The sequence below is a fragment of the Haliotis asinina genome, chromosome 7 (assembly GCF_037392515.1).
Source record: "Haliotis asinina isolate JCU_RB_2024 chromosome 7, JCU_Hal_asi_v2, whole genome shotgun sequence".
NCBI lineage: Eukaryota > Metazoa > Mollusca > Gastropoda > Lepetellida > Haliotidae > Haliotis > Haliotis asinina.
The window spans coordinates 45,130,975-45,145,656 of NC_090286.1; the positions used below are offsets into that span (position 1 = coordinate 45,130,975).

The 14,682-nt window shown below is 36.0% G+C and overlaps 1 protein-coding gene across 1 annotated transcript in view; it reads left to right on the forward strand.

The window, feature by feature from the left end:
- LOC137290346 (serine/threonine-protein kinase par-1-like) overlaps window positions 1-14,682 on the forward strand; it is a 237,792-nt gene that overhangs the window by 11,699 nt on the left and 211,411 nt on the right. Inside the window, exon 2 of the mRNA XM_067821197.1 lies at window positions 7,282-7,410. Within this exon, the coding sequence (XP_067677298.1) occupies window positions 7,282-7,410 (129 nt within the window). The remainder of the gene's footprint in view (window positions 1-7,281; window positions 7,411-14,682) is intronic.

Here is a 14,682-nt window from a genome sequence, read left to right on the forward strand (position 1 = left end):
TGATGGCAGTGTGGTCGTAACAGAAATAGATGACTGTCAATGTCATGTCAGGCACTGAAATAGACATCAAGAACATTCTCTTTTTGTGCTTTGTGAAAAGAAAGGGATTTCGTATTTTTCATATTGTAAATGATGCAAGCATGGTGTTCTTGTAATCATAAGTATAGGATGAAAATATCAAAAAATAGCTGATGATGTTATGATAAAGGCAAAGTTCCTAATAACAGTTTATTATCATGCTTTTAACCAATGTTTTTTGAACTAAGTTTCACATGGTTTATACAAGCTTACAGGAATATAGGTACTTACAGGTGTACACACTCTATTGATATAATATCTTGTTAGTAAAGTTGGTTTTGTACCTCCATTGCTGTTCAGATATTTACAGTGTGGCAGCAGAAGAAATTAAATGCTGCAGATCATATATTCTAAATCACAAATGTAAAGGCAAATGTATGGGTATGACAATGACAATCCTCCAGGGATTTATATAAACATTAGATCAGCACATCCTGCTATAACAAAGGCATGTAACTCACATGGAATTCAGTACCTCAGACCGATGAGCGAGTCATGATTCTGAATGTGTTCAGAACACATGATAGGCGCATCTTGGTGTAACAAAGGCATGTAGCTCACATACGATTTGGTACCTCAGACATTTTATGTTTGAAATCTGTCATCTAAACAATCATGCTTTCCCTTCTTGCACTCATCATTTCTGCTTTTTGAACTTGGTGCGATTGAATCCGGATGGTGCATTTGCATAACCTTTAGCTGGGTCACAGCGACCCCAGGATGGACACGTTATTGGAAGGAAAGGTTATTGGGACATTTTTAATTCTTTTGTAAAGCTGAAAGTCATGAAACACGTTAGCTATACAGAACCTTTTCTTTTCCTCTCATTTGTCACATCTTGAGTGTTTTATTTGCTCAAGTGCATTGGTATGTCTTTCTCTGGAACTAGCCTGCTCGGTCATGTGTTATGTGCAAATGTTTTGACACCTATGAAGAATTGCAGATCCTTCATGAAGTCTAACCTGACACCTTGTTTCTTTGTTAACCTCCTTGTTTGAATATCACTGAACCATTTCACTAAATGATCATAGCACTGAGATGACCAAAGTCACATACATTAACAGATGAAGCCAAGGCTCCTCTGTGAATTGACAAAGCTTTTCTCCTTCAGAGTAGCAGCACTATTTGATCATTGCCTAGAGCATATACTAGTTGCCTGGATATGTTCATTGTATAAATATACTATAATAATATAATTAATAATGTTTGTATATGAAGGGTGAGAACCAAGTTTCGGAAATAATCAATAGGAAATTTAGTGGACACAATGGTGCACAGTTGTGTATAGTTGATACATTAAGTTGATACACAAACTGTAAAGCAATGTTCTGACCGTATTTGGTAGCTTCATTTTAATTGATTTTGTTTATTTTTCAACATCATCTGTAGTCAACACAATCTAGTTGGTCTTAAACAAGCATGACTGAACCCTCACAAACTTGTAGTGGTTATACATGTAAGGTCCCATACTCTTTGGGTAGTAGACTAACAGCTAGTCTCTGAAATGAAGATATTTTACTGAAAGAACGTTCATAGTGAAAAAAAATAATATAATGAAATTGAGCCCTGAGACTTGCGTGGGCTTTCTTGGATACATATACTTCAGGGTCTGTACAACAGACTATTTGGGTAGCTTTTCACCCAGTCATTTAGCTCACTGGGAAGTCTAACCACCTCACAAAGCCAACCAAACCATCATTCATTATAAAACCTTTTTTCAATTAAAATTTAAAGCTAATCATTTCAGTAGGTTGAATAATATAATGTAATTGAATGTTGTTAAATGTTTGTACAGAACTCTGAACTTTTGTTCCTTGTTTTTTAGCAGCACACTTAACATTATTCCAACTGTATTCCAGCTATAAATAGAAACACTCAAATGAAAACCAGTGATTGATGTCATGAATATCGATCCACACTGATTGGGTACAGTGACTTCCAACAGAACAATTCTTTGGTGTTAGCCTAGTAGTTAAGGTTTCATGCTGAAGGTCCGGCTAGATTCCCCACATGAGTACAATGTCTGTAGATCACAATATTGCTTGAATGTTGCTATAAACATACATTCTACATAGCTATCTGTGGTGATAAGCACTGGGAGATTCAGATCAGTTCAGATTCAACATTGGATTCTCCCCAGCTGACAGTAACTTATTTCCTGAGTCAAACATGTGTTCATCAGAGTTCAAACAGAAAAACTGGGAAAGATTGATGTTCATTTATGAAGGCCGGAACCCACAGCAACACAAACGTGTTGTTGAAGTTTGTCATATATCAACCAATTTCTGACGCAGTACAGCAGTATGTGGTCATACAAGCAGAATGATTAACTTCATAGGGTGGTCATCATGTTTACTTCAGGCAACACAGGTATTTAGTGGCATTATTGTCACATTAAAATACATATCACATTTGTCCCTCTTAGTCTATACTTGTCATAGATTGATAAGAACGTATATTTCATCTGAGATCATAAGAAATAGCTTATTCAGTTATATTTATCAGTTTCTTCAGCAGGTACTTGACTGATCTCGCACAGTGTAGTTCATTGACATTCATTTGGTCATTTGTCAAAGCAATAACATCGTCAGATGTTACTTATGTTTCCAAATTATACAAATTACTGAATCAAGTAAATAAATTTTGTTATTTGTCGTTCATGATGCTTGTTAAGTTTCAACAATGCATAGATACAGAAGTATTCAAACAACTGCAAGCTATTGTCTCATCGTGTGAAGCCTATTCAACATGACCTCTGTAATTTAAGCATTTGAAAAATGTGACAGCCTGTGTCACCCATTGAGCCTTGTAAGATTAGCACCAAGGAAAATACTATGATGGCCTTTTGGAAATTGACAATGAGACCAGTTGTCCCTGGTGGTGACTTACATGTGACAGATTTTCCTTGATGGTGATTTCCATGTGACCAATTTTCTCTGATGGTAATAGCCATGTGTCCAACAGTTCCTGATGTTAACATCCATGTAACCAATTTTCCCTGATGGTATGTCCATGTAACCAATTTTCCCTGATGGTAACATCCATGTAACCAGTTGCCCCTAATGGTAACATCCATGTAACCAGTTGCCCTTGATAGTGTCATCTATGCAACCAATTTTCCCTGATAGTGTCATCCATGAAAACAGTTGTCACTGATGGTGACATCCATGTGACAGATTGTTCCTGATGGTGATTGTCTGTATCTGAATATCTTTCTTAACATGTGCATTCATATACAGAAACTGGAAATGTTTGTTAGACACTGCGAAACAGTTACAGAATACCAGATACCATGTGTCATGTCACCCTAACGCAATCCCATTTATTTCTGATCTACTCTTCTGCAATTTGTTTTTGTAAGAGGCAACTAATGGGATTGGGTGGTCAGGTTCGTTGAACTTTGTTGACTCATGTTATCAGTTCCTAATTGCACAGACTGATGTTCATACTGTTGATCACTGGATTATTGGGTCCAGACTGGAATATTGACAACAATATAGCTGGAATATTGCTGAGTGTGGCGTAAAACTAAACTTACTGACTGACTGACTCACTCACTCAATTTGTTTTTGATGAGTACATTCCAGTTTGGTGATTCTTGTCAAGACAAATCTTCATCACTTTTATGTTTGACAATCCTTGAAGAGAGTCATCTAGTTTCCACTTCGTTTGTTTAAACATCCAGAATATGTGATACTGCATTTTTTTAAGTGACTGTTACCAATCTTTTTTGTCTTCTTTTCCTGGGTTCATGTGTTATGTCTGTAGTCTGTTCTGTTCTGCTACAATAGCATTGATACTAACATGTCTGTAGTCTGTTCTGTTCTGCTACAATAGCATTGATACTAACATGTCTGTAGTCTGTTCTGTTCTGCTACAATAGCATTGATACTAACATGTCTGTAGTCTGTTCTGTTCTGCTACAATAGCATTGATACTAACATGTCTGTAGTCTGTTCTGTTCTGCTACAATAGCATTGATACTAACATGTCTGTAGATAATATTGGTTTCTACATAAGTTGCTAAAATGTCATTCAGACAGGTTGTCCATCGCTGATTTGTCTCAGTATGCAAGAATCCAGCGGCGCTTACTAAACAGGGACCATATACAGAGGTGTCGGTCATATTCCACATCAGGTTCGCCTTTGATCATTTCATCCTGAAGGACTGGACAGTTATGTCTTCAAGTTTCATAATTGCCAAATCCTGGCATTCATCAGCTTGAAGGTCATGAGCTGGACCTGAATTCCAATACTGGGCCTTGTGTTAATGTGGCTGCTTGTCTTCTACAGCATCCTTTAGGTCAGATGCATCTAGGAAACAGCTGGTGGGGCTGTCATGGCAACCATACTAAAATGTCTTGGAACTATGTGATATTATTTTAGGTATTCAATTAATAAGAGGATTAATATTGTCAAATATTTGCATTCTGAAAACAAGTTTTGATTTCTTCCCCGTTTTTGGTACTAGCTTCATCAAGTACTTGCAATAAGTACTGTTGCATTCTGAACAGCTAAAATATGTTTTTCAAAATCATGAGACTGTATGACATAAATTTGATCATGCAGTTTTTATCTTCCTTTTTAATTAGAATTACTTGTATGTCCATTTCTTTAACTATACATATCTTTTTCACAATATAGTCTGGAAAGTATAATCGGGAAAGAATTTATCTATTAATTTCACCATCTAATATCTCAAAACAAATGGATTTTTCACAGTGTCTGAATTCAAGCACAAACAATGCAGTCACAATCTCATTATTAATCTGTGACAACGATTGTTGAACAATCTGTCTATGATATCACAAGTATTATATTTTTTCATTGCAGAGAAATTTGGAGGCGCTTGACTATATCTTTTTTATCTCACAAGAGATGTATTTTGGGGTCATCATGGACTGAAATCTGTTGTTGTCATGTTTATAGTAATCCAAACATACATAGTTTTACAAAATATTGAATTAAGTCAAATGTATAGAGCTAAATCAGTAATGGTAACCTAATTATGCAGCAGAGAATATCATGCAAATGAAATTTACTAAGGCTAGAGGGCGTTAGTTAGCCAGCTGAACATGTGATATAATTGACATTATCAAAAAATGCTGTTCCAGAAATATTGTTGAAGTTTTTACTTAGTTGTTATTAAAGTTTCCATTAGTCAGCAGTTTGTTGAAACATGCATTTTAAAGAACAGTTTTGTTGAAAAAAACTTTCTTTTCTATACAGATGTCTTTATCATTATTCAGGACAGATTTCTATTCAAATTTGTATGAAAATTTCACTGATATAAAACACATACTAGTGATTTATGCTCATCATTTTTTAAGATTCTAAAACAAATGTATTTATTATATGAGTGAAATAAATTGATTGTGTAAAATAAAAGATGCAGAAAATGATATTGTTTCTACTATTTTCAGTAATTTCATTTTATTTCCAGTGAAGAATGAAACATTTAGACTGATAACTGACCCCAAACTGATCATCATCTGAAAGGGCATGTTTCTTACAGACACTCTTGCATTAACGTGGATGTCATGACCGGGTTGTAGACATATGGCATAATGGCACTCTACTACGGGAATGCAATGAACAAGTCCCAAGTGCCATCAGATCAATGCCTGTCACACATTCAGCAGACTAGATGGTGCTAACGACATGTTACTGACAAGATATGGACAACATTTGGAAGCCTATGAACATGCCTTAACATGCTGTGCAGCAAGTTCAGCAGAAGCACTAGATGTTTGAATTGAGCAATTCACATCACAGAAGGAACCTTATGGCTTCTGTCTTGGAACAGATCATTTTCAGGGTTATGTTCCTCTTTTGAGCATTTGAACACTTTCTTGGTGTCAGTATCAGTGACTTTCTGGGATCTTTTCATATATCTTTGTATCTTTATTTTATCTTTAATTGGTATAAGAATCTTTCTCTCTAGAAGAGGGAAGAATCTTTCTCTCTAGAGGAGGGAGTTCTCAGGCCCAAACATTTTGAATGCACGTTTGTAGAAGAGAATGATTAATTACTTTTTAATTTATGGGTCCTAATGTAATGACATGGTTATATGTCATTGTGTTTTATGCATGTATGCAAAACAATCCTGTATTCCAATTTTGCCCATCCTTTCAATAACATGACTTGAAAAGCCTGTTTCACTGACTCAGCATCATCATGACTGACAAGTCACCAGGTGCAGAACATGCATATTGTTTCCTGGACAACTGCCCTTCCTGATTTTATATAGCATGTCATCTCTTATGTCTTTTGTGACGAGCTGACAGGTCATGTCTCAGAGTAACTAACATGTCGGAAATGGCATCATCTTGAAACTACTTGAACCAGTCTGTTCCAGTTTAGCGGCAACTGTCCACGCGTGACTGCCTTCACAAGTCACTGGAGATGCATCATCATCTATAATTTACACACTTGCTCCAAATATGATTTTGTTCACGATACAGCTGAGGAATTGCCATTGTCATTCGCTTTATTGTCTTTACAGGTTATATCCTTAAAGTGATAACAATACCAATACTTCATTTCTTTCACATTATGTGTTGGTAGGCTGTGGTCCTTTGTAGATAGGAATTGTATCAAGCATGTCTACCAAACCATGGAATTTGAGGTTTTCCATATGGTAACATGGAAGTGGTATAGTAACTGTAAAAAGAAATAGACATGGAAGTTCTCCTTGCAGTACATCATTTCCAAGATGTAAATATCTGACCCAGGAATCATTTTGGGATGGTATTTAAAAAAGATATCCATGTGATATATCTTAAGAGTCCATTGTGTGAGACTAAAGCTGCATGTAGAATTAAGGTCATAGGTTAGCCAAGTGGTAAATGCATCTTAGACTGATGTCCTTTTGCGAGGTTGGATTCTTATATCCCTCTGGTGTCTTTATTGCATGATTCTGTTTCTGTGATGCTGATAGAAGTGTCCATTCATTTATACTATAAGGTAATACCCGGGAGCTTTAGTAGTCATAGGTGCAGCAAGGTGTCTAATGAGATGCACCCCAGGTTCACCCAACTCAAACTCCTTCATCTTGTCAAGATGCATCAAGTATTTAGTACGTCAAACCACCTATAACCAGTGTCTATTTGGACGCTCTTCAAGAAAATGTCATGTTAGATCTGAAATTCTAGCATTTTAGTCACTCATTGTCTCTAAACCATGTTTATGTGTTCTCTACAGGTTGCAATCAAATTAATCGAAACTCGTAGGATTAAGGAGGAGTACTTGCGGCAGAACATGCACAGAGAAGCCAGGATACTGGGGCAATTGAGACATCCCAACATCATCCGGTTATATGAAACACTCAAGGTAAGAACTGCCTAACTTCATTAAGTTCTAATGAATTCATGTTTCAGGCTAATTCTACAGAACATGAGACTGAGTTGTGCATGACTATGAAATGTATTTTAAGATGTGGGTTTTTTAAATGTCCATGTTTGGGGCTGACTTTGCTAAAGGGTGGATATATGGATTTTGTTGGAGATCTTTACAGATGAATATTTGTTTCAAACAACATCCTATATAAAAGTTTTTGTTTTGTTTTGTTTTGTTTTGTCTGAGGTAAGGCTTTCAAAATACTTTGTTATAACAAGATAAGGTACACAACCTGCGAAAGATGTTTCAGAAAGAATGATAATACATTTTATTGCGTTAACTATTAAGTATGAAATAATTCACATTACCATAATGAGGGTTCTTTGAAGAAGCACAAGACTGTGAATCTCACATATGTAGAGAACTTCATCATCCATATGCTCTTACATGATGCCTATTTATAGAATAAGAGGTTGTATCTACCACCAATGGAAAATGTGATTAAAATGTGAAGGGCCGGGGACACTGAAGATGAGGTCCTTTCTCTGAATATACATGGTAGTCTTCAGGATACTTGTGTACATGAATCACTGTGGGAATCTCTAGTTCCTCATACCTATGGGATGGAAGGTAGAGGAAGGGTAGGGGGAGGGAGGTGAAGGAGGAGGGGGCAGATATTTATTATTAGACCATTGGTTTATGACATCAAAGACCTGGGTCTCAGTCTCTCTTAATACATATCAAGCTGGTTGTCAAAATGTATGTCATTGTGTCAACATTCTGTAAACCTCTTTTTTTCTTCTACATGATTTTGACCTGATTACTTATGCACTTCTCTGACATGACTGTAATAAAAGACATGAAGGCATGGAACCACAAATGATTATAGTAGTACAACTGTCGAAAGTCTGTATTAAGGTGTGAGAGACAGATAGTCATTTAAGGCCATGACTGATTTATGTCAGGTAACCCTCGACAGTTACTACCCTAAACACCACATCAATGTTCATTTTGAAATGTCAAAATTCCCCAAATCTATTCAAAAATGCTCATTTAACCCAATTTAAAAGTTTAACATCAGTACATTTCACTTCTGCAAATATTTTATCATCATTATCATTTAATCAGACACCGTTTAGGATTAACCGTATAAATATCTGAACCTGTAGCACTGAAATCTCGCTGAAATGTGTTCTCAAATACCGCTGAGTAAAGTTGGCTAAGACGAGGGGAAGTGTTATCAGTGACAGATGACAGCATCCTGTTACACTGCATGACGATGATCGTCAGTATCAGTGTTATTTAGTATAGATCAACACTGTCATATCTGTCATTTACAACTTTGCCAACAATGGTGTCATCGCTACTCAGTAATACCCCAACCTACCGAGTCAAGTCAACCCGCCTGTGTGACATGCACAGGTTGCTTACGACTTTGTCTAATGTGGAATCCCACGAGATGCTTGAAAATGTAAATAGAAAATATAATTGAATACTCCATAAAAAAAATCATTGATCCTAATGGCTGGTTGTACAATGTTTTGTGTTCAAAGCATCATCAAAAGTGAATAACTAGTCATAATTATGTGCCAGAACGGATTTCATTAAAGGGAAAATGTTGATGCTAACTGGATTGGTTTTTCACGCTTGCTCACATCAGTATATGCCAATTTCATAGATCAGTGTGTGCTCATGATGTCAATCACTGGTTCACAATTGATTATTTACAGACTGCTTTCATGTCACAGGAATATTTCTGAGGGTGTTGTTCGACAGTAAACTTAAAAGTGTCATTAGCCCATGGCGTTAGATTTTGTCCTTTCATTTGCTTCTTTCAAGTGGATTAAGGGAAGTCTTTTGGCCATTGTGAGAGCAAAGGTCAAGGTCACAAAGGGAAAAACACACTTAAAAGTTTGGGTAAAATTGTCAAATGTATTTGTTTGTCAATAATTTTAGAGAATATGCTACAAAGGTCATAGTTCACATGCTATGAGAAAATCAAAGGTCAAGGTGATGCAATTGAAAAGCATATACTTCAAAGAAAGGTACCTGATATGTTATTAATGAAACTAAGTACAGGGAATGGAGCACATTTTGGAAAGATTTTGTTGAATGTAAGTCAAGGTCAAGTTCAACAGTAGACATGATTACATTTTCATCAGCTTTTGAAACATGATTTCTCTTTTAGCCATATGTTGTAGTATGTGTATGTCTAGTTACAAATATCAGATCAGAAAATATATGTTCTATCTCTGTTAAAGGTGTGTGCCTTTCCTGAGATTTGGTCATTTTTTGGGTTTGTATCGTCAAAAGTTGTGTTGTATGTTTGCTTTACTTCCTTAGATGGCCGTCAGAGGTTGTCTTCTCAAGGTCAAAGTCTGTGATTGTGGTTTACAGAAAGTAAATATATGGCTTTACTGAGTATTCCAAAGATACTACTATAAGCTACTTCATTTTTGCACACATTTATTTTTTCAGTGACATTTGTCTTGTATCTGTGCAGGTGCATTATTAAATCCAAAATATGTGCAGATATCATCTGCAAGAAAAGTTGAGGCAGAAAATAGTGAATAATGTGCAAAACCCTGGGTAATAAATATCTAATGGTGATTGTTGAGTGTACTTTAGTCTATTGGAAGCTGACAAGAAAATATGTATGTTTCATTGTTTTATTGTTGTTGTTTTGTGAGCCACATGCTTGGTAACTGATGGCAGTGAGATGCTAGTGTAGAAGGCTTTAGCGACAAGGCGATCTGGATTAGGGCTGGTCTTCAGGTGACAGCTAGTGGGTTTGGATTCATTGGCTGAGTTGGTACAAGGTATTTTATCCCAGATAGTAGTAGATCCCAGATCAATGCTGAATCACGTCTATCAAAGGATTGTTTGGACTACTTACTACAGACAACATTATAGCTTGAATATTCCTGACTGTGATATCAAAAAACAACAAACAACAAACAAAGCAGTCTGTTTTTCTTGTACCGTTACGATTTTAGTTGGATAACATCTCTGCGAATTTAATGAGCTGTTTCATGATGTATCTGACAAGCAAAGTGAGTTAGATAGATTTCAAAACATTATGATATAAGTACAATAATTCCTGAGCAAAATATTAAACTGTTTAACCTGTTGTTTAACCTTATCTCTTACATTCAAGGGCAGTGGGGTAGCCCAGTACTTAAAGTGTTTGCTCATTATGTTGAAGACCTGGGTTCGATTCCTCATATGGGTACAATGTGTAAAGTAAATTTCTAGTGTCCCCCGCTGTGATATTGATGAAATATTGCTAAAATGGCATAAAACCATGCTCATTCACTCTAAAAAGTCAAAGGAACAGGTAGCGCTGGCTGAGGCTAAAGTGTTAACCAGGTTTTACATTAAGATTTGTTTCCACACACAAGCCCATTCTTACATCTATAAAATGCTGCAGTATTGCTTAAAACAGTGTAAAACCTAGCCTTGCTCTTCAATTCCCTATATCCAGTTTTTGGTTATTTTTCTTCTGTACAAATAAACCAACCAGATATGCAGTCAGTGGATAGTGGATGGATGTGAGGTTGTAATTGACCTGTTTAATATTTTGATTGGCAGAATCTTCAATCAGCTCCACTACCATATATAAAATTAAAGTGTTTGATAAATATTGAAATTGACAAATGTTTTGCAAAAACATCATCCCACCAGCTGTTTGTTTGAGAAATAGACTTGATAATGCACGAGGTATTTACTCTGTTGTCGATTGCTTCATCTAATCAGGGACAGATAATCTTGCCATCTTGCCTCATATTACATTCATATCACCACACCTCCACAGGTTCTGATAACACTGATGGATGGTAATCCTTTTATAGCAATAACGCCCAAAACTGTGACAGATTGTAGGCTTTATATCTAAAAAGGAATATCACTGTATTCAGATATTTTAGAGCAAGTTTGAGACTATGAAGACAATTCAGGATGACATGTTTTGATTAAATAATTATCAACATATTTATTTGAATTCTTAAACAGTGTTAAAAAATGAAATAATTTAATCAAATTTCTTTTTGCATTTGCTACTGAAAAATGTAACATTGCCAAAAATGTCGGTATGATAACATTCCTTCAACAATATATATTCAGTTCTTATCACTCATATTCATAGTAGATGCACCATCTTCTGATCCACCTTGAGGCATATGACTAATGCAACTCGGGGAAAAATCTGTATGTTTTCCATGTATTTACTTTTCTCATGACTATGTGATAAAATGTTAGGGATTATCTGGGGTGAAAATACCAAGATGACACAGTGTATGTTTTGGGAAAACTTGAGACATGACCCTTATACAATCTAGTAATCGACGACTTTGTTGTTGAGTGGCGACTGTCTTCACAGGCAGGTATGGTGGTTGTTGCAATCGACATGGTTTTGTTACCAAGCATCGATGAAGGGAAGAAAAATGTCTCATTGTAAGAACCCGGAAATTTGTCCCTGTGCTTTGAAGGGACTTATTTAAAGAAAGCATGGTGATTAATATTTTTATTAGTTTGAGAGAGATATGTTTTGGAACATTGAAGAGGCTTGCTTACAGAGCTGACAAATTTGCTCCATATGATCATGTCAAAGAATTCTGTGTTAGAGATTACACTTGATTTGAGAGAGTGATTTGAAGCCACTATCAAACACATTGCCTCTGAAATGCCATTTCATGTTTGTTATATTTTAGTGAGTGAGTTTGCTTTTACACTGCTTTTAGCAATTTTTTAACAATAGTATAGTGGGAAACTCTAGAAATGAGCTTCACACATTGTACTTATGTGGAAAGTCAAGCCTGGGTCTTTGGCATGAGCACTGAATGCTTCAACCATCATAGTTTATTCTTACTAGTGACATCGTGTCTTTACTTGATAAAACGTGCTTTGGTGATATTCATCAAGACATGCATTCATTATCTCAAGAAGGATGTGTTGAGAAAATTACCAGAGTCTATTAGGTTGAAAACAGGAGTTTAAGAATACAAGAATTTTACACAATTTAACTTCTTCTTAGTGTAGAAAATATTGGTAACAACAATTTACAGTACCTATCTTTAACACCTATTTTTGAAATTCTTGAGTGTCATACCATAGTTTTAGGTCAAGCAGCATCAGATTCAAATAATTCCAACCATAGCCAGTACTTCCATCAATTACCTCTTAATACTCTTGCCAACATTTCATGAATTTTAGAGTCTGTAAAAATACCATCCACCTTTTTCATCGCTCTAAAATTTCAACGCAATTCCAGAACCTCCAAGCACCCCTATCTCTAAGCACCAGCTCTGAATAATATCTAATCCCTATTGAAGACACATTTTCACCAATTCAATGGCGCCAAGTCTTCAAGCACATGTATTCATAAACCTATTGACATCCTCTTGCGGCTTGAGTGTGATACTGGAAGATGGGACAACAATAAACCTATGTGGGTGTAAAATTATCTCTCTCGATATTTGCTAGCCACATCAACTAATTAGCCATGGTAAAATATTCATTGACAATAAGGTGGAATTGTTCAGAATGCCTCTCGACGTGGTTCTTGGTCCCTAGACTTTGGTGCTGTCTGTCTTTAGGGAGATTTCAACCAATCACTAATGCCCTTCGTGGTTTGATGTTAGTCTGAGCCCTAGATCTGCCAGCCTCTCTTTGTAGCACTCTGAAATTGACGAGATAATGAAAATGGGGATTTCAGTAAAAGTGAGATTGACAACATTTAGTTTTGTATATTGCATCATATGAGCTTTTGTGATTTTTTTTTCAGCTAAATGGGTGTAGATGATATTTCGAAATGAACATGTTTGGAATCAAATTAATTTAAGGAAAAATTTGCTTATAGTTACTTGATGAAAATAGTGAACATGTGTTGTTGATAGTAATGAAATTGACAATCCATGATATTGTGAAATTTTGTAATGCCAAGTACATACCTGACAGGGAAACTGTGTACTGGTCTTGTATCTTGTTACCAGTTTATCATGTATTTATTTCATGATTAACATGTATTACAAACAAAAAATACAAATTAATATTCTGATTCATTATATGTAGCAAAAATTAAAGATACAACACACACAAAGGTTTGAAATTAATACAACACCAAATTGTGCATTGTCACCAATTTCACTAAAATGTGAACTAGTGTTCACTCTCCACAGTATATTTTGTTCCCACCTTGATGTAATCCACCTGAGCTGCAATGTATATTAACACTCCAATAGAATACCTTTCAAGCTATGCAACCTAAAGTGAGGATCAGATAGCAGACTTTGTGAATAAAGATGATTTGTGATAAGCGCGAGATGTAAATTTACCAATCAGCTAATCCCGGTGATGTGGGAAGATGGATCCAATGTCAAGTGTTGTCAAATGCCATGAACTGCCTATCACTTGATAAGTACTGGTAGATAAAGAGGGATATGGACTGGTACTAACCTCCCGTATCCCACCTGGTGTTTGCTTTAATGTATATATTACAATCTACAAGGTCTTAGCTTGTATGAAGGTTACATGGTTGTTCAATCTGCATGAATCTGGCTGGGGACAAGACAAGCAGTGTTAGACAGATTATGTTGATTTGATACCAGCTCAAAAAGTCATATCCATTTTAAAATGACTTTGCATATGATTATCCTGGCTGTAGTAGGATGAGCCTTGTTTCACTGGAAAAAACGCCTAGATGTATTTTGTGCACTCAGTCTTAGGTAGGTCCTGACAGGACTGAATCAACTGTCAAATTTTAAATGGATTGACTTCCAAGCTGGATCCATAATGTCTGGATTGAATTCCTAGCTAGATCTGTTCTTTGGACTGAATTCCTAGCTAGATCTGTTCTTTGGATTGAATTCCTAGCTAGATCTATTGTGTGGACTGAATTCGAGGCTAGGTCCTTTGTTTGGGCAAAATTTCAAGCAAGATGTATTGTTTGGTCTGAATTCCTAGTAAGGTCTGTTGTTTAGCTGTTGTTGTCCATGTCTGATTTTGGTAAAATATTGGACAAAATAAGATTATTTCGACTTGTTTGACACTAAGTGTTGCTGTCTGAAGATGACCTGAGATGAAGTTATGCCCTTCATTGCATGTATGATCATAGGTGACTATTTACATAGTGCTGTATGTGTCTGTGGACATTTTACATATTGATGCCAACTGACATGTAAACAGTGTACATTTCATATCATGTCACACACATTGCAGTGGTACATTGAAGTCATGGGTGGGTTGTCTTACAATAGGCCTAAGTTTGAT